We start from the raw sequence: 20136 nt of genomic DNA, 5'->3' as shown, positions 1-20136 counted from the left end.
AAGGGTAACTCTTCTGAGCTCCATCCACGTACACTTCACAATTGAAAAGCTAATAATGAGTTTCAGTTAGAAAGGAAATTCCTATGATTTTTTTTTTATTATTATTATTATTATTATGTATGACCAGTGCCCCAGAAGGCCAGAAGAAGACACCAGATCCCTGGAACTTGAGTTACAAACAGTGATGAGCCAACATGTGGGTGCTAGGAATTGATCCCCGGTCTTCTAGAAGAGTAGCCAGTGCTTTTAACCTCTGAGCCATCTATCTCTGCCCAAATCCCCCGTGATAGTTAATAATAAAAGAACAAAGGCTTTTTATTGGCATCACCTCTGCGTTTCCTTTAATCCTGCAGACTCTGTGTTCTGAAGGCTCTCTGTCAGCTCTCTAGTGAGTCAGTTATATAGGCCAACAGGCCATACTTATTTATCCTTCTCATCTCAAGATGGTGAACTGTCCTAGAGGAGAACTGTCCTAGAGTGTTTCGGATGTAAAGGGCCCAGGTGATGGCGGAGCTGGGCCTTGGCCTTCTATCATGTTCATCTGACACACCGCTTGCCAGGTCCAGAAAGCAATCCTGCTTTCTCAGTTAGGTTTTTGTTGCTATGATAAAACATTCTGATCAAAAGCAACTCAGGAAGAAAAAGTTTTAGTTTATCTTACAAGTCTCGGGTCACAGTTGGTATTTGATGGAAGTAGAAACCAAGCTCCTTCCCATGGCTTGCTGGGTTTGCTTGTTTTCTACACCCTAGGACCATCTGCCTGAGGATGGAAAACCATCCACAGTGGCCTGGCCCTCCCACATCAAAAGTCAATCGAGAGAGTGCCTCAGTCTTGTCTATAGGCCAGTGTGATGGGGGCATTTTCTCAGATGACTCCAGTTTGTATCAAGATGACAAAAGCAAACAAAAAACAAACAAACAAAAAACCACCCAATATACTTGTACTTCTATAATACCTATCTTTTTTTAATCAGCTAACGATATGATTTAAGAAGAAATATCTTATTCCTATCATCTCATTCCAGAAAACTACTTGGTCAATTGCTTAGTAAATAAAAATCCTCACTACAAGGTTCCTCGTGTGGGTGGATGCCTGGCTTCATGTATACTCGTGAGTTTGCCAAAAGAAATAAAATGGAAGACCCTGGAGAGAAAATCGAGACTGAAAGGTTACCTGAGGAGAGGAATCCCACTCAGTGGTCTAAGATGGATGCTCCATTCCCTCTAAAAGGAAGGTGGTTCATTACCCTTGAGGTAGTTTGTTGTGTCTGGACCCTGGAAGTAATCTGTGACTGAGTCAGTGACAGAAAGGCATATCACTATTTATGTTCACAAGTGAATGAATATTTTACAGACATGCCCTGCCCAGTAAAAATTATTAAATATGGGCAAAAGCAAAACTAAGCTCTTTTCAATGAAGTATAGCCTACCATCCAGTGAGCGCTTATACTTAATATTTGTGGAATGAGTTTTCTATTGACTTCACCTTCTTTTGCATGCTCATGATACTAATGATTTGATTATGTGATGACAAGGACGATTTCCAAAGGAATTAATGTGCTATTTTAAAGGGCGATCAAGATCTGACGGGCCTTTAGATTAATGTGCCCAAAGGAAGACACTGCATATCTGAAGGAGCTGAAAGCTAATGATTTCTGGCTCCTCCCTTCCTTGAGGCTCTCATGGAAGACTAGAGCTGGGCTCCTCAAGGACATCCGCAGCCCATTCATTTTAAGGATGTGAGAAACTGAGCACCCCGTGACCTCGCGTCACCTCCTCCCCCTTCTCCTCCTCCTCCGCACGTAATGTTCTATAGCATGCTTCAGAAACTCTCCCCACGAGATTGTCATTAATCATCTCTCGGAAGCGTTTGCTTTCCTCTTGCAGCTGTGTAAGGCAGGAAGCCTGGAACGTTGTGTTGGTGGAGCAGAGCTGTTGCCACTGGAATTACTGCTGCTCTAATAATCTGTTCCTACTGCAAGCACCGTAAGTTTTCCTGAGGAGCTAGGTTTTCTGGAGAAACAAGATGACTAACCATTTTCATGGTTCACATGAGATTTTTTTTTAATTTGGTTTGGTTTGGTTTGGTTTGGTTTGGTTTGGTTTTGGCTTCAACATCCACTTTCACTGTACATCATTCATTTCAGTGTCTTTCCGGTTCATAGAACTCAGGTTCTCAAGCATCCTGTCACTAATGGTAGAGTTTTGTTTGTTGTTCTCATTATAAAAGTCCAGACACCTGCATATTGTTCTTCCCTTATGAAAACTGAAACTATCTCTTGGGCCTGGGTAAGCCTTCTCAGAAGTGGATTACTTGGCACTGTATTGGTCGTTGAGAAGATAAGTCAGAAGAAGAAAGCTCACCCATCACAAGACTCTGACTTTGGAAAGTTCAACAGAACTCTCAGGCTTCGTGTTCTTACTTGGGTGTCCATGGCTCATAGATGGGTGACTTCCTCCATTGGTTACTGATGTAGCTTCGTGCACAGATTCATGGAGCAAGAGGACAGGCAAGATGGTATCTTGAAAAGGAACATCTCCAGAATGATCTTAACCTAGAACTAGAACCAATAGTTGTTCCCAAGACTAAGGGCTAGACTTCTTGGTGAGCTTTCTTCCAGGCATTGAAATCGTTTTTTAGGGTTTGCGGGAGATTTTCTCATCAGCGAACCGAGAGCCACTTTCTTAAGTGACAGTCCGGTGAGTTTTCAGAAGCAGCTCTGAGCTATCAGCTGTAGATTGAAGTGTTTGCTGCATAGGAACTGGGGATTCTTGGGCTAGCTCACAACCCCCTTGCTGTCTATGTCTTTGCTTGTAAATTAGAAACGATAATGTCTCATAGAGCTAGGGGCTTGCATCATCTTGTGGCTCACATCCTGAGATGTTTGCAGAGTCAAGTTCAAGCCAGTCAGAACTGAGGCTGACTTAAACCTTGGCACTTACCCTATTGGTCTTGAGGGATCTGAAGCCATCAGTTGTACTAGGCAGACAGAAACCCATGTGACTTGTAGGGAAATACGTTTCAGTAACATAAGATCCTTATCTCACTTTCTCCTTACTCCCCACTCTGCACTCTCCAAGGCTGGTTTTTTATCAAGTTGGTCATTCAAAGTTGGCCCCAGAGTGTCGGTATTTTGCCAGGTTCTTGAAACAAGTGGGTCATTTCCAAGTTGTACACTCCAGATGTAAGGACCTACTCAGCTATATTTAACATGTCGGGTCACTGGGAGACAAGGAGTTATAGTATTTAAACAACACTCAGACCCTTAAACCCTTCTTTTTTATTTGGAAATAAAAAGAAGTCACTTGTATTTACAAGTTAAGGGAATTAAACTGACATATCAGAAGCTGAATCAAAGCCAGCCCATCCTCTCAAACATAATCAGCACAACTGTCTAAAGCAGGAGTTCTCTGACTTATCAAGGGAGTGTTGTGAATGGAGACAGCAGCTGTACAGTCCACAGCCCACAGTACATGTCTTCTGGGGCCATTAGGAGCTATTTATAAAGCTTCTATGCCCTCAGAGACTTTTCCCACTGACCATGTTCTGCATGAAGCCTTCAGGACCAGTGCAATCCATACCTCAGCCTGTAGCATTTGCTTAGCCTAGAAGGGCATTAAATGGTTATGTGCTACTTATCAGTCACATTTAGATGTCACTACAAATGAAAATTAATTGGAAGCTACTTCCTGATTCCAGGGTCATGTGTTAGGTCTCCTCCTCCTCCTCCCTCAGGGCACACCTTTTCCACCCCACACTTTCCTTATTACCTGTCTTCAGTTCCAGTTACTCATTCCTGTCCTGTTGCTTGACCCGTTGCTCTTCAAGAAGGAAGAAATGTCTGGGTAACGTTAGAACTCCAAAGGAATCTTTTTGCTTTTTTCTTAATTACAAACTAAAGACGAATCCCAAGGACTAAATATGAAGCAAACATTAGAAATCAGAATTTCATCATACAGAGAAATCTCTCGCTTGGTATGTCGCTTAAAAATAAAACTGGTCTAAACAGATGAAAGAAAACAATGAGAGTTTAAAATTAATTTTCCAGTAGCTTCTGGGGAAAGAAGAGGGTCTTGTTGAACTCTGAGATCCGAGTACGTGTGCCATGTCAGTTATTATTCATCTCATGTAAAGTTTATTATAATAGACCTTTTGAGCCACCATATTTGGGATATTTTTTCCAAGTTTCTAATTGAAGTGTCTGGTTTAATATTCCAAGGAGAAATAAATGAATCAAGAGGCTGGAGAGACAGTTCAGTGCTTAAGAGCACTGTCTTGTTCCAGAGGACACAGACTAAATTTCCAGTCTTAACTTCAGTCCCAGGGGAACCCAACACCCTCTTATGGCTTCCATGGCCACCGCAGGCCAGTGATTCACGGACATCCGTCAAGCTAAACATCCATACACATAAACTAATACAATAAAATTTTAAAATTAATATATAAAACCTATAAAAGTCTTTCTCAATAGTCAAAGCTGAAGAAAAGTTGTATAGTTAAACCCTTTGCACCGTGGAGGGACAGAGTTAAGTGACCAGGGATCTCAGGTTAGCTGCTGGCTAACAGCAGAAACAGTGTGTACTTTGGATTGCTGTGTTGTCAAAAATTGTAAAGGATAAAGAAAATAATAAAAAATAAAAATTAAAAAAAATTTAAAAAAAGTTGTTGCTGAAAAAAAAGAAAGAAAATAATAAACAATGTTCCCCTAAAGTTTGACATTCTCTACTGAGAATACAGTCTTCTGGAGTGGAAGAGTTCCAGCCCTTGAGCTGTATGTCATTGGTAAAGGTGACAGGGGCATGGAGATGACCTGATTCCATCCCACATCTGCAGTCTGAATCCTCTCATAGGGTAAATGCATGACAGCAGTTGCTGGATGACAGTTTGTTTTTGTTTGTTTGTTTGGTTGGTTGGTTGGTTGGTTGGTCGGTCGGTTGGTTGGTTGGTTTTTTTGTGGGGGAGGGGTGTTATCCTGTTCTGGAATCGTTGGGTATTTGTTCTACTATGGATATTGTCTGAGTCTATGAACAATGTCAGCTCAGACTTTGTTATCAGAAATATCAGTGGCCTCTCCTGTGTTTATAGAGAGCTGCTACTGCTGGGTCAGCCATTGTCACATTTTAACAACTGACAAAATGTCAGACACCTATTATGAAAGTAACTTTGGTGCAATTACTTTTGGCTAGGTGGAGAGGTGGATAGATGATAGATAGATAGATAGATGATAGATAGATAGGGATCTATATTGCACAAATATATTTTGTTACAATTACTCCATCCATCTCCCAAAGTCTGCACCAAAAGTACAGTTACTTTTAGGATTGCATAATGAAATTGTCCTGTGTGTGTGTGTGTGTGTGTGTGTGTGTGTGTGTGTGTGTGCGCGCGCGCTTCACATCTGTGTCACCTACAGTATGTTACAGAGGTTTTGCCCTCCACATGCGTAACTTCAGTATCTGACCCTTGCTGTTAGTTAAATAGTTGATGGCTCAGTAAATGAATCAGGATTTTCTCTGACACTCTCAGTGCTGGTTTGTGATTAATACACAGGGTGATGACTATTAATATTAATATTTCTTCACACCGAACAGTCACGCAAGCCTCGTCACAAGCACCTCTGTTGTTGTGTATGTTTACCAGTAGTGAGCAGCCACCCATTTAAGTAGAGGTTGTGAAAATGTCAGTCTAATACACATTTATTTATTTTAAAAAAAAGGGCAATATTGAATGTATAGGCCTGGAGCACAAAGAACATATTTCTCTTGACAGCCCGTAGGCTGTTTCCTTCCCAATTAAGTATCTACTAGCTATTCCTGGTGTCTCCTGTGGAAATTCAAAACACATGTCCTTGCCCTGAATCAGGAGGCCAATGATAGCACCTTAGCTGAGCAGGGCAATTGGCTGACCTCCTCACTGCAGTTAGGCCTTATGTTGCTGAGAGAAGAGCAGGGACATCCACTGCTCCCTCCCACAGCACTCTGCTCTTTCATCACTGTTAAAAGAACAAAATTAAACTCTGCAAGAAAAAGCATCTGCCTTCAGAACTAGTAGAAAGCTAAGTACAGGATGAGAGTGATTTTACAAGCAGAAAAGACCTTACTGGTGACGGTTATCTGGCCACATTACCCACTGTCGCCCAGACTCAGCTCACCTGCCTCTCAGAACAGTCTTTGTCAGCTGACTAAAGCAACCATGCACAAGAATGAGCTGCTTTTCCCTGCCAGCAACCTCTCTTCCAAGATGTTCATTGGAAAAATGCTCATGTCTGTCCAATTATGAACTTGCTAGCTGACATAGATTGTGAAATGCTGGCAGATGTGGGATTTACAATCTGGATGAGAAAGCAGGGAGTCTGGGCCAACCACGTATAGAGTATCCCCTGCCCAGTTGCCCCTCTCCCAGTCACCCCAGCCACCACCCCTGTCCTCTGTCCCCATCCCTGCTTATCCACTGAGTGGGAGGCTCTCAACAGCAAGCCCTGCAGGCCACCAGACCCTCTCTAGGAAGAGGGTAAAGAGAATGAGTGATTCCTATCAACTTCTCTGTGGGCTCAGAAGACCTGAATTACAGCTGTGTGTGGATGTGAATAGAGTGTTTCCTTACAAAAAGGACCTGTGATGTGTCCCAGTGAGGGACCTGCCTGCCAAACCTACCAGAGAGGTGTGGTCACGGAATCAAAACTGTGCAGCTGTGTCTGTCACACTGCCTCTAGAAGTAACGTGACTTACAGATGAAAGAGGGCTCGCCTTAAAGTGCAGTTTAGTATGCGACACAGAACGATGCTGTTACAAGAGCCACCTGATCCGAAGTGCACATGGCTGAGATGTGGCAGAGGCAGAGCTGGTGGCTTCCCACAGATGATAGTTACCCCACTGGCTGAGCAGCCCTACGCCGCTCCCCAACAACAGCATTGTCAAAGCCCAACAATGCGCCTTTGCCCGTGAACACATGGGCCCAATGGCTGGCACTGACATAGTCCCTCAAAAGTGCCACTGTCCTCAGTTCTGAGGCAGCCTTATTGTTCAGAGCTCAGGGACTGAGGCTTATGTCCAAATATGAGACAATAATTTGTGCTGTATACTTGATAGCAGTATTGTGGGTCATCGTGATGTCAAAGATTCTCTCCAGTGACTTCCCCCACACCCAGGCTCCAACCCTCAACCCTGTGAATAACTATTTACCCCCAACTGAAATGCCAGCAAAATATCTGCTGCACTTCCAGACAATATACACTAAGAGCAAAGAAACCATTCTCGCTCTCGCACTACATTGGCTCACACTACACGGGAAGTCTTCCAGAGCCATCAAAACCATTGTGCTAAACAGTTAGCAACTGAGGGAATAAGTTTAATTATTAACAATTAAAAAATAGTAGTAAATTACAGTGACTTCCCAGGTTTGGAAGATTGTTTTTGGATCTGCTCTACCTACTTGCAGTCAATCTGGGAGCAATACAGTAGAGAAACCTCTCTGGGCCACGTGGGTTTCGGGTATGTATAGGCTGGGTATGATGTGGAAGGTTATGATTTACTTATACAGAAAAGTCCCAGAGGTAGCCAATGTGTTTTGAAGAGTATCACATAGGTTTCCTTGCTTTAGAATTAGCAGAAGTCATTGATAGCTCCTCTACTGGTACATGATACGGGATAAGCATCATACGTACGTTATGTGCTGTCCCAGCAGTACCAATGACTACCTGCACTTTTGAACCACAAAGGTGATTTCCGCACAGAGTGTTAAAAAAACAAGTCAATTGAAAATCACATCCATGTGCTGGATTGACCTAAGGCTTTGGGTTGCCAGAAATAGGAAGAACATTTCCAAATGGCTTATACAGTTCAGAAGATTGATTTCTGAAATTCAAGAAGTCTTGAGCCAGGGTAACTGGAACATAATTTCACTCACCACCTCAGCCACCTCCAGACCAGGTGTTTTGCTATCCTGGCTTGACTTTGTCCTTAGAGCTGCAAAATGCCTGCTGAAACAATGTGCGTTAGAGAGCAAAGAAACCTTTCCCATCCCACCACATTGGCTAGAACTGGCCACATGGACTCTAACAAATCTGTCCTAAGGAAAATGGGCATGCTAAAACTAGTTTATATACTCAAGATTGCTCCTAAACTGTACATAAGGTGTTTGATTTTCTTAGAAGAATAAGATACTGGGATACCCTGAACAGAGGACTCTTAGTGTGGGAGTGGGGGATTACTTTACTCTTTCTCAGACAGACAGACAGACAGCCATTGGATGGCACATCTGTGTTTCTTCCAAAGCAGCAGAGTATCTAAAATGTAAAACCTTAATTTGGAGAAGTTGGAACCTTTCATATTAAAGTTGAGCCATCATCTTGGGAAGCAAGGGGAGAGTCAAGTTAAGAATGAAATTTTCCATTGTGCAACTTGTCCAATGAAGTCCAGACCACTTCCTCTACATTAGGGCTGTAGACTCTAGATATGGAGGCATCCTCACCAGGAGATAATACCTGTTCGAGACTTGAAAAGGACAAAGAACCAGCCTTGGGGTGAATACCAATAAGCTTCCAGAGGGAAGAGTACTCAAAAAGCCCTGAGGCAGAGAACAGGACGTGCCCAGCAGTGCTGGCACACTGAGCAGAATATAAGGAGGCAAAGGTGACCAGTAAAGAAGCCGTTCAGAATCCTGTGATTCCTGGTCAGGAATGGGGGGGGGGGTCTAGGTGCAGCGAGCCACTGAAGGATAAATTGTATCAATAACCAAAAAGTGGCAGTATCTATTGAAATTAGGGACACTATCCTTAGAGACGCTGCTTCCAGTCCCGATTTAGACAGTAATCAGGAAGTCAATTTCATTTCCTTAGGTCTCAGCAAAGTCAACTTTCAGTTCTATGTATGTAGTGGACAAAAAGTTCATGGTCTGATTAGCCGAGTGACTTGTAACTGACACAGAAAAAGTATTTCTCTATCTCTTCTTGGAAAACTCCATTCCCCAATCTGGTGAGGATCCCAGTTCGTCCCACAGTGGATCATTCACCTAGCTCGAACTGACTGTTGGAAGACTGTGGTATCCTGTGAAGAGAAGAAGGGAAGGCTGACACATCTCTCTGTGGGGCCTGCCATCTCTCTTTGCACAGAGACTGTAGATTCCATCCTGGGTCACACACCTAAAGGGTTCGCTCACAATGACATCTCCTTGCTCTAATTGCCAAGTGCTTTCATGTTTCCAGTTACATTATTTTTACATCAATGTGTTCCAGAGTGCTCCTGTTTCCTTATCAGGTCCTGGTTGGAAAGGGGTTTTGTTTGTTTTGTGTTTATATTGTCAATAAGCTTTTCCCCTCTTTGACGTTTTTATGGAACATCTGTGACTATCTGGAGGCAAACATATCAAACGAACAGTGTTGGTAGTTTGTGTACACAGTTGGATGGATACTTAGCTCTTCTAGGGTGAATGGAACTCATCGTAGGCTAGAAGTAGAGCTAAGTCTAGAAGGTACTCCTGATGCAGACACAGATGATCACAGAGCAAAAAGACATGGCCAGGACCAGCAGCTTAGATCCTGCTGCAGGAGTCAAGGCATCTGGTCCAGATGTGAAGCGAGAGTTAGCTTAAAGATGCTAACAGACTTTCAGGGATGAGAGCCAATGGTACCTGGAAAGTGACGGGATGCAGGTAGAACTGAGGTAATGCCAAGGGTGTACAGCTATTCTGTCTCCTGTCTGTGAAATAGTTCCCAGGAGGAAATAGTTCCACAGAGCCTGGTGAGGACTGAGTCTTGTTTCCATGACCTTATTGTGGAACACAAGAGGAAAAGCAAACAGTCTTCAAAACAAAGTACCAAGAATTGTGCTAGCTCCTTTACAGAGTGATTGAAGACGCACCCAGGTAACTGGGTACTACAAGGCATCGTCTCTGCCTACTATGTCCAGTGGCCAACCTGCCTTCTAAGTATGGTTGTATTAGTTATACCTTGTAAAGGTTCCAGACCCTTCTAGAACAGAGCACCAGCTGGGGACAGGGTGTCCAAATGAATGAGCTTATGGGGGTTAATTCATACTCAGACAGTGACAAAGGTTAATGTCAAAGATGAAATTGGTCCCCTGACTATTGTTTTCTCTTTTCTCTTCCTTTCGGAAGTATATTCGGTGCTCTTCGAACTGGTGCTTACATGCTGTACATTTTGATGACCAAAGGCCTGAAGCAGTCAGTTTGTGACCAGAGTTTTTACAATGGACCTGTCAGCAAATTCTGGGCTTATGCATTTGTGCTCAGCAAAGCACCCGAACTAGGTGAGTGTCTGTTTCCCTTTCCACCCACCCCCATCCCCCATTGCAACTTCACATACACAGGACTTACTAAGAATGAACAAAGAAACACACAGTGTGTAGGTCTGTCTTTGCTGGTGGTTGAGAAGCCGAAATGCCTGGACTTTAAAAATTTGCCCTACTCTCTCCTATCCCTCTGTTCCCTCCTTCTTTAAGTCACTGTGTATGATGTATATTAATGAGAAAAGGGCAATACTAAAAATAGGCCACTCTTAGGGATTTATAAAATAACACACAGTCTCTTCTCTAAGGCCCATGAACAGCTGAGCTGACGTTAAAATCAAAGAAAAAGACGAACAGCGCCACAAGTCACGGAGATAAGCAACCACTTATCTCTGCCGTCGAGATTCAGACTGGGAACTCAAACTTTGCTTTTGGGGCTTATGTTCTCATTAACTGAGCTAACTCTTGACTTCTGCTGCTTGGTTTTATTCACCCCTGAGTCTGGCCCTGGGGAAAGTGAATGTAGGATGCCTGCTAGAGATGAGTGGAAATTCTTACTCTGCTTACAGATTCTCTTCACCCTTTGGTGGTCTCGAAAGTAAGGGTGGCATAGGTTTTCTGAAGCGTCGACAAGTTATGTCAGTGACCTGTTATGAGAACGGTTTTCTGGAAATGTGTCCTTCTTGCCAGAGTAAGAAATCCACTGGTGAAGGTGGGCTCTGAGTGAATCTGAATAGCGTCCACTAGCTCACAAACTTGTGTCTTCCAGAGGAAGACAGGTCACCCTTCTATCTGGGATTCCTAATATTTTTAATTCAAGATTAATAATTATATAGCTCTAGTGGAATTGAATTGTGGAATTATAACGTACAAATGTGTTTTGTTTTGTTTTGTTTTGTTTTGTTTTTGTCTCCTTTAATCAGAGATGAGAGGGTGTAGGTTTATCAGGAGACTTGTTCTGACACTGGTGTTTTGTAAGTGTCTCACAGTTTGTGGTCACACATCCATGTATAGATACAAGTTCTCTCTGACGTGTTGGAACAGCTGAGCCACACGTCACAATGTGGTCTCAGCCTGTGACGAGTAGCCGGCAGTTGGATTGATGGTCCTAGGTCAAAGACTAAGGAAGTCACTGAAGCTCTACCGAAAAACCTTTCCTATGAGGATCAGAATATGAACGCAGGTCTCTGCATGATCCGGATTGAATGCATAAACAATAGTGTGTGTACACATGGTAGGCACATACGACACATGTAGCGCCACGAGCACAAATTGAGAGTAAGATGCACTGAGAGAGATTCAGCCAGTCAGTGAATTTATATAAGCACCTATGGTTAGAATGTAAAGCTTCTTTACCCAGAATTTTACAGTATGGTAACTACAGATCAAGCCCCAGGAGATTTTGTGTGACTGTGGGTGTGTGTTTGTACACATTTGTGTGGGGGATGTGGGCGTAGGAGGCAGAGGCAGATGGATCCATTTCCAGTGTTTTTCTACAGTATCCACCATGCTCGTTGGCCCCAGGCCTGTCTCTCCCTCCTCTCTTAGACACTCGCTCTACATATCCAGCTTTTTTATGAGTTCTGAGAATTCCAACTCAGGTCCTCGAATTTCTTGTTGAGGTTGTTCACCATGACTAGCATAGAAGCTCTAACAGATACTGCTCTCTACGGAGGATCCTTCATGGACCATCATGGAAGTTGAAATCCTTCATGGAAGTATTTTAAGAGCTGACTACACTTTCCTAATTTAACAGTATGGAACAGTGGCCTCCAAATGCCGTCCAGCTTGTGTAACAGTGTCTCTGGGGTCAGCTGCTGAGTGTCACAGGTCCAAAAATCCAAACGGTTGGCACTTACGGAGTGTTTGCCTATGTTTTGAAGGTTAAATTAACTCCTAGTCTTTTGCAATCAGTAAGTCTTACCACTATGATTTGGTAAGAAAAGTTTATTCATTGGAATTACTTTTAATTAAGTTTTCTTATTTTTAGATCCTGTCTTCTGTCTTCTCTGCCTTTGTATGTTCTAAGAATTATGGAGTCCTTTATGAATACCAAAGAGAAAGGTACACACACGTGCACACACACACACACACCCATATAGTACAACTGTGAAACTATTTTTTTTTAGTGTAAAACTATTTCTATTCCCCCCAAAACACATACCTATAGTTTTTCACTAGTCTCTTTTTTTGCCCTGGGGGTTAAGCAAGCATAATATTCACATTGCAGTATAACCATAACACCGTCCATTTCTGGAACTTTTGTATCTAACCCCCAACCCCTCCCCCACCCCCTGCTGAAACTGAACTCACTCCCCACTGACTCCTCATCACTAAACTCTTAATGATGGCAATAAGGGTTTCCCAGTGGAAATGGTAAATTTGTTTCAATGGAGTTAAAGGACTTCACTCTACTAGTGAGAGCAAAAGGGCTGGTCTTCTACTTTTCCTGCCCTGTGGCTGGTGTCTACCGTTTGTATTCTATTAAAGCCTGCTTAGATTTGCTTTTGTTGGAAACAAAACTTGGAAACATCTGCACTGAGTCTAGGCCCTTGCTCACTTGAGCTTATTGTTGTTTTGAAGTGCCGACTCAGCAGCCCTTCAGCTAACTAACTCTTCATAGAGGAGCTTAGCTATCTGAGAAGCCATGTATACAGAGTTGGATCAACACATCTCTTGGTGGTTGTGACTGCCTAGGGAGGAGAAATGCTGTTGACTTCTCCATAGGCACATAGAGATCTTGGGTACAAGAAACACCATGTCTTGTCTGCTAGCTATCTCTTGACTGAAAATAAACTGGGCCAAGGGTTGTAGGACTCACCATAAACAGGCTCATTAGTCAGAGGTAACAAAGATAAATGACAAAGCAGACACCTTCAAGAAATCAAAGCCCTTTGTTTATACTTGCCCAGCACCAATTACATACCAAGGCATATATGCTCAAGAAAAATTGACTGGCCAACATCAAGCCCGTCACAGTCTTTGGGGTATCATGTATTTCTTAGTTCCTCTATAGCTTCTGCCATACCTACAAACTCCATGGTTTGACATGACTCAGGAAAATGGAAAACGATTCTAGACTGTTTCATCAGAAGAACTATATTTGCATCAGAAGGCAAGGCTATGCAACTAAATGGTAATAGCAAAGTCCATGGAGTCATGGTTGGACCTTCTGGAACCTCCAGGTAGTATGTTTATATTGTGGTAATCCACCCTTGCTGAGGACAGTAACTTTGATGGGGCTTTGAGTAGTGTTGCTGAGAATCATTAAAGAGAGATAGTTATTCTCAGCTAATACCATCCTGAGCATGAGTTCTGAAAAAGACTCAGTGTAAATTTAGATGGATATTGTTTTCAAGATTTTATGACAGATTGTTCTCCCCCCAAAGTAATCAGGTCTCCTGAGACACTCCAGCAGACATGACAGGAGAAAGCACAGAGTACTTCAGTGCTGCAGGTCAACTGTTAAGAGACTCATTAAAACCCATCTTGATTAGAACTGACTAAATTCGTTTTGAACATGAGATTTCTTAGACTTTCACCTTCTTTCCACTAACAAAGGAATGTAGAAGTGTTGTGTCTACATTATAGTCCAGAGGGGGAAGGCATAGAGCGGTATAGATTATTAGCAAGGAGAGTTTGGCCCTTAAGTGTACACATGAGAGTGGCCATTGCCTTCTGTCATTTCTGTCATTATAGGCATAATAAAAATCAGCATCTCACTAGAGATCAGAGGATTTCAATGGAAATTTTATAATAGGCTTATAAATGTAACCACTGGCAGCTTGTCTTTCCATTCTAAACAAGTTTAAAGTTATTAAATAGTTCTTGGCAAATGCAACAGGGACTACCTGTACTGATTGTCACCTCAGCCATCAGAACCTTGAAGCTTCCCAAGACCCAGCGTTAGTTGACTTTGTCTATACCAAGAACTCTAGGCCATCCCACCAAGTATGTGAGGGGTAGCCTAGGGTTGTACTGGTTTCGTTTGTCTGTCATGAAGTCTTGGAGTGTTTTGTTGGGCACTTGAGTTTGTACTTCAGTCTGCCACCTGATCGTACTTGCTCTGAGACCAGTCACCTGTCCCCCTTCTGGTCATTTTTCCTGTTATGAATAATTGAATCTGGTTGGTGATGTCTATTTCAGATCAGAAGCTGGTACAATGTTCTGTTGACGATCTTGAAGAGTAGCCCATCTTGCTTGTTTAAAATGTCTACTCTACTCCTTAGAGTCAGCCTTAGTCCTCACTCATGTGGCTTTGTTCCGTTCTTTGTCTTCCAGGTGACACGATATTCATCATTCTGAGGAAGCAGAAGCTAATCTTCCTGCACTGGTACCACCACATCACTGTGCTCCTCTACTCTTGGTACTCCTACAAAGACATGGTAGCTGGGGGTGGTTGGTTCATGACTATGAACTATGGCGTACACGCCGTTATGTACTCTTACTATGCCTTGCGGGCTGCAGGTTTCCGAGTCTCCCGGAAGTTTGCCATGTTCATCACCTTGTCCCAGATCACGCAGATGCTGATGGGCTGTGTCATTAACTACCTGGTCTTCAACTGGATGCAGCATGACAACGACCAGTGCTACTCCCACTTTCAGAACATCTTCTGGTCCTCGCTCATGTACCTCAGCTACCTTGTGCTCTTCTGCCATTTCTTCTTTGAGGCCTACATCGGCAAAGTGAAGAAAGCGACGAAGGCTGAGTAGTGTCAGAACTGAGGAGGAAGACATAGCTCAGGGTCATCACGAAAAATAATAGACAAAAGAAAATGGCACAAGGAATCACATATGGTGCAGCTAAAACAAGACAAAACATACGTATGAGCAGACACTAAGCCCAAGGCAGCTTGGGAGTGATGATTAGGTTGTAAGTTTATGATCCTTTTTTGGGTGAGGACTCGCTGAGCGCAACTCCATCTCAAATCACTGCTGCTGAGGGACCCCTTCCCTCTGACCTGTCAACTCTAGAACACACTAGATACCAAGGCAGCCACGGGCAAAGAGATTAGTGAACAGCAAACAAACCACTGCAGGAAGAAGGGGGTTGGGGGGAATCTATTCAGATTCTTGTTTGGTTTGCTTTTTCTCTAAGGATAAAGGAGTTTCCCCTTTTCAAACTGTACGAGCACACATACAGACACAGACACAATCTTTTCAACATGAAACCAGAGCTGGTAGAAAAGATAAACATGGAAGAGACAGGGTTTATATCTAGGACAGCAATGCTTTTGCAAAAATCTAGGCCTTTAAAAGAAAGGTTAGCTTGTAACTCCTTGACAAAAGTTGTCTTAATTATTTTTACTGCAACTGAAAATAACAAGGTAGATACTTTGCCCTTCACTGCACAGCCTTGGGCTGGTGTGTTTGCTACAACCAAACAGAGGACAATACTTCCCCGTGATTCTTTATTTCTGGGAGAAAGAAAACCATACAGCCCAAACCCCAAGAAGGTGGCCTATAGCAAACCCTGCAATTGAAGCATCACACTGACAACTGTTATTTCTGCTCTTCGGTGAGATAGGAAGCATCCATTGTTCAGTTACCCCAAACTTTAAGATGGAGAATGCAGAATTGAAAAGAAAGAAGCTCAACTGGCTGGCTTGAAAATGGAATCTTGTACTATCTATAACAAAACCCAGCCCGTCGCCGCTGGAGCTGGTAGGGAGAAAGGACGATAGGAAGAGACCGGAGCTGAAGATTCATCTAATACAGACTGTTCGCCTCCCTCCCTGTTTGACCTCACACATAATCCTGGCTTTCTAAATAAGGCCCTGTGACACAGTCCGTGCTTTCTATGTTTTTGTGACTTTCAAAAACAGATCTGCAGGACTCTGCCTGATATGGGGTAAACACTGTGTTTCTGCAGCCTCTGCATTTGCACCCTTAAGCAGTGCTGAGGCGTGAGAAGTGCCCTCTGCTGGCTTAGTGAGAAGCTTCAACATAGTAGGTTGAAATAGCTGACCACAAAGGGCCTGCGTAGATTAAACCCTAAGTTCTAAGTGCTGTCAAACACCTGACATATATTTGACCAAATCAGAAGAGAGAGAACCTCTATGCTTCAAGTAAGCTTCAAAAAATTTTAAGGTGACTTTCACTTGGGAACTCAGAAAGTCAATGTATTAAGAGCCATATTCTTAACAAAAAAAGAAAGAAAGAAAAGAAAAAAGAGCTAGACAATGTTATCTGTAATATTTCAGTCCTCTACAAGCCAAATAAATGTGTCGATGTTCCTAATATTTCAAAGACGCAATTACGTAAAGTTGTTAATGTGATATAATAGTATTCTAATTGGTTAAGTAGTTTAATAATTAGGCAAACTAGCAGAAACAATTAGATTATAGACACATAGCCACATACACACAGAAGTGTGAGGTACACGGGAGCTGTAAAGCCCAAATCAATAGCAACACAATTTTTGGCTAGCAGAAACTATCACCTATCTTCCTTTACTTGAGAGTGTACAGTAAAAGGGATTTTTTTTTTCAAATTATTTTTCTATTATTTTAGCTTTAATTGTGCTGTCATTCATGAGGCAGCTCCTCGGCCTTTCTGTGAGAGATGGCATGGGTGTTTTCATGTGGCTTGTGTGTGGAATTGGAAACGAATAAAATCTGATCCCATTCTGTGGGAACAGGATCAAGAGTGAACAAAGAATCCATGCGGATCAAGTCATGACTGAAAGACTGGGGTGGTGGGGAGCCAAGCAGGGGCTGGAGTGAGCTGTGGCATCCATGTTAACATTGTGTGGTGGCTGATGGATGAGACATGTTTGAAGGGGTGTGTTATCAGGGTAGAAGTTAACTGGAGAAGAAAGTCTAGAAGCCACTACATCCAGTGGAGTCTTAGGATGTACTTGTTCCTTCGAGCTTTGTAAATGCACAGTAGTGTACAATAATAAGCCTTTCCCTTGCCTTATAGAAGAAAGTGAGCAAAATAATGAAAACCAGGAGGCCACCCATCAGTTGACTTGAGTCTAATCAAAAGGCCAGCTTGAGGCTCATCTGGTTGGTTCAGTTTAATTCAGATATTTATCATAGAATACAGGTTACAATATGGAAATCTCATAAGCATAAACTTTTAAAAAGATTAAGCTATGCTTCCAAAGCACTTTAATCTCAATGTTCGCTTCATGCTCTCTTCACTTGTAAAATAACTTAGACTTTTCATTCGCACATGAATATGTAATGAATAGTTTCAAAACCAGCTAAACTAGAGCTACAGGCAATTCCAGTGTTCATCATGGGAAGAAAAAGCCACATGTTTTTTAAAAAACAGAATTCTGATATAGGCTCAGCACACAGTTTATAACATATCAGCTTAGCTGCTCCAATTATATCAAGATACGAGGCTGGACCACTGGCCTATGACACATCTGAAACCTGCCAGAGAATTGACTGCCACATAGATATAATACTGCTGTCGGTGAACATTCCGGGCAAGCAAGTTTTTGTAGCTGCCCCACTATGCTGCAATAGATTATCTTTCTATTGAAGATTTCTCGCTGCATTCCAATCCCCAGTGTGGTGGAAACTTAATTCCTGGATTGAATGAACACAAATCCGAGATTTCATATAAACGCAGTCACGTTCACTAGGTCTGAGCATCAACTCAAATGTGTTGAGTTTGCAATGAAATTCTAGTGAGAATCACTCCGTTCACACAGTAGGAGATTTTTATCTGGACCTTCTAGTGTCACTTGTGAGAAAAATAACAGCTATCATTATTATTTATTTATTGTATTTATATCCAATGCCAGGCCAAAGTATTGATTTAAAATCACAGCTTATTTCAAGCAGTGTCCCCCCCCCCCGCCCCCATCTTTCTAATCCTTCTGCACTATAGAAAGTTGAGACTGGAGGGAAAATGCATATGCATTGCTGCAGGGGAAAGCAGGTTTATTAATCCTCCAGCTGTCTTTATAAGATGAGACCGATTGATCCACTGACCAATGTAGCTCAGGCAAAAGCTTCATGTGGGTAGAATATCTACAGGAGCCTAAGAAAACACTTCCAGAGAAGGTAACCACAGATTATTTGTTGTTTTGTTTGTTTGTTTGTTTTATATCTTCATGGCAACATAAACCTATCACAGAGTTACAAAGCACCATTACACTGGGGTAGAATGTTCCAGAAATCTGGCTATATTCCCAGGCTGCTCAATTACCTGGGAGTGCCTGGTTACTATCTTGTTCTGATAGAAGGAGCTTTTGCTCAGGAACTACCAGAGATAGACACCAAGTCAGCCCTAGCACATTCTGAGAGCCTTTTCCAGGCATAGGTAATGGATCTTCTGACTATTGGATTGCCTAAGTGTCAAGCGAGTACTAGGAGAATGGAGACAGAGTAGACTCCACCCCTTGAGTTCTAGGTTTTGAGTTGCATTGGCAGGACTGGTGACTAGACACAGTTCCTTGTGGAAGTGTCAGTGCGAGAGAGGGACAGTTGTGAGAAAATCATGACAGTCCAGAGCTTTCCAGCCTTCAAATGCATCTTTTTCCAGTCTTTGTTTTATAATAAATATTTTGCTCTCAGTTTGGGACAACAGTAGAGTCTGTAGTCATTCGATCTACAGCTTAAAATAATTCTGTCCCTGTTCTTACATACAGCACCCATTTCCTGGTGCCTGAGGTCCCTGCCATCAAATAATGATTTGGGTGAGAATTCACAACATATCATGTGTCACTTCTGCATATTGAAGTGGCATCTAATAAAGCAAGGACATCCTATTCTGTGTGAACACGCAGTATGAAGCTCTGCATCCTAGTTGGTCATTGAGCCAACATCCTCTGTACCCAATAGGGACACAAAACAGATGTTGGTGCCTGTACAGAATTCTCAGTGCCTGTTGTGACAGACTGTGCTTAGAAACACACGTGAGCCATAAAGCAGGAACCACAGGTGAAACGGCCGATTAAAGTCCACCTACTCCGAGCATCGTAGGAAATCCAAAAGCCCATTGTATAATCTAATATTGTCCTCATCCCCAGATACTTTGAAAACTAGGATTCTCAGAGAGGTGGATACCTACGCTTCCATTTTCTCACAACAGTCCCTAGAGTCATTCTGGTGGGTGCAGAGCCTAGAGTGTTCTGGGTGGTTGTTTGGGGGAGTCTTGGAAACTGTACTTTGATTGCAGGTCAGACAAAGCCAAATCCAGATACTTCTGTGTCACTCACCACTTGTCCACACCCACCCACAAAACAATTATAGTCAAGTTCTCCTGGAGTACCTAGCTGATTACTCCCTCGGATAAGGATGCAACCATGTTTGCAACCCAGTTAGGATACATTAGAAAGAGCCTGACTCACTAGCATCTAAACAATATTATTTTCCCAATGCTTGGTGGCACTTAAGACTTCTGCTTGACAAAGATCCAGGTGTCACCTGGTGGTGCCTCCTACTAGTGTGAATGTGTTTCAGTGAAGTATGGGTCTGAGCATGATCGGGCTGGGCTTTTCTCACTGCTACTCCGAAAATGACTGGCATTCTGCTTCTTAGGCCCTAAACCCATATTCAGAGGGAAAAATTCACTACCAAGCCTCACAGCAAATCACAGTGTTGGAATTCTTATTTTCAAGTGCTTATCTCACAACATTGAAAAATATTTTTGGTGTATTAAGATTTAAAATAAAGTCATCATAACTTTTGATTTAGAACTGTTTCTAGTTTCTTGTTGTTTTTCGTTTCTGGTCTGGAGCAGTCCAAAGAGAACAGCTAGGACACTGGAGGCCAACCAGAACTCTATGGAAAGTCACTCCTACATCCATATGTTGATGGATACACGAATGGCTAAGATTGCTCTCGCTTTCTCTGGCAGCCCACCAATGACACACAAGGACTATGAACACGTGGATGTCAATTCCTCCAGGTACCTAGCTCTTCCAGAA

General features: G+C 42.6%; 1 protein-coding gene across 1 annotated transcript in view; it reads left to right on the top strand.

Annotated features, from left to right (window-relative positions):
• Positions 1–19905, top strand: part of Elovl6 (ELOVL fatty acid elongase 6) — a 117528-nt gene extending 97623 nt beyond the window's left edge. Inside the window, exons 4-5 of the mRNA XM_028760466.1 lie at positions 10115–10266; positions 14527–19905. Coding sequence (XP_028616299.1) covers positions 10115–10266; positions 14527–14957 — 583 coding nt within the window. The 3' untranslated portion in view covers positions 14958–19905. The remainder of the gene's footprint in view (positions 1–10114; positions 10267–14526) is intronic.
• Positions 19906–20136: the final 231 nt, after the last annotated feature.

The sequence above is a fragment of the Grammomys surdaster genome, unplaced genomic scaffold, assembly GCF_004785775.1.
Source record: "Grammomys surdaster isolate TR1022 unplaced genomic scaffold, NIH_TR_1.0 126531, whole genome shotgun sequence".
NCBI classification, from domain to species: domain Eukaryota; kingdom Metazoa; phylum Chordata; class Mammalia; order Rodentia; family Muridae; genus Grammomys; species Grammomys surdaster.
The sequence above is the reverse complement of the archived record's forward strand: the minus strand, read 5'-3'. Positions and strand labels throughout refer to the sequence as shown.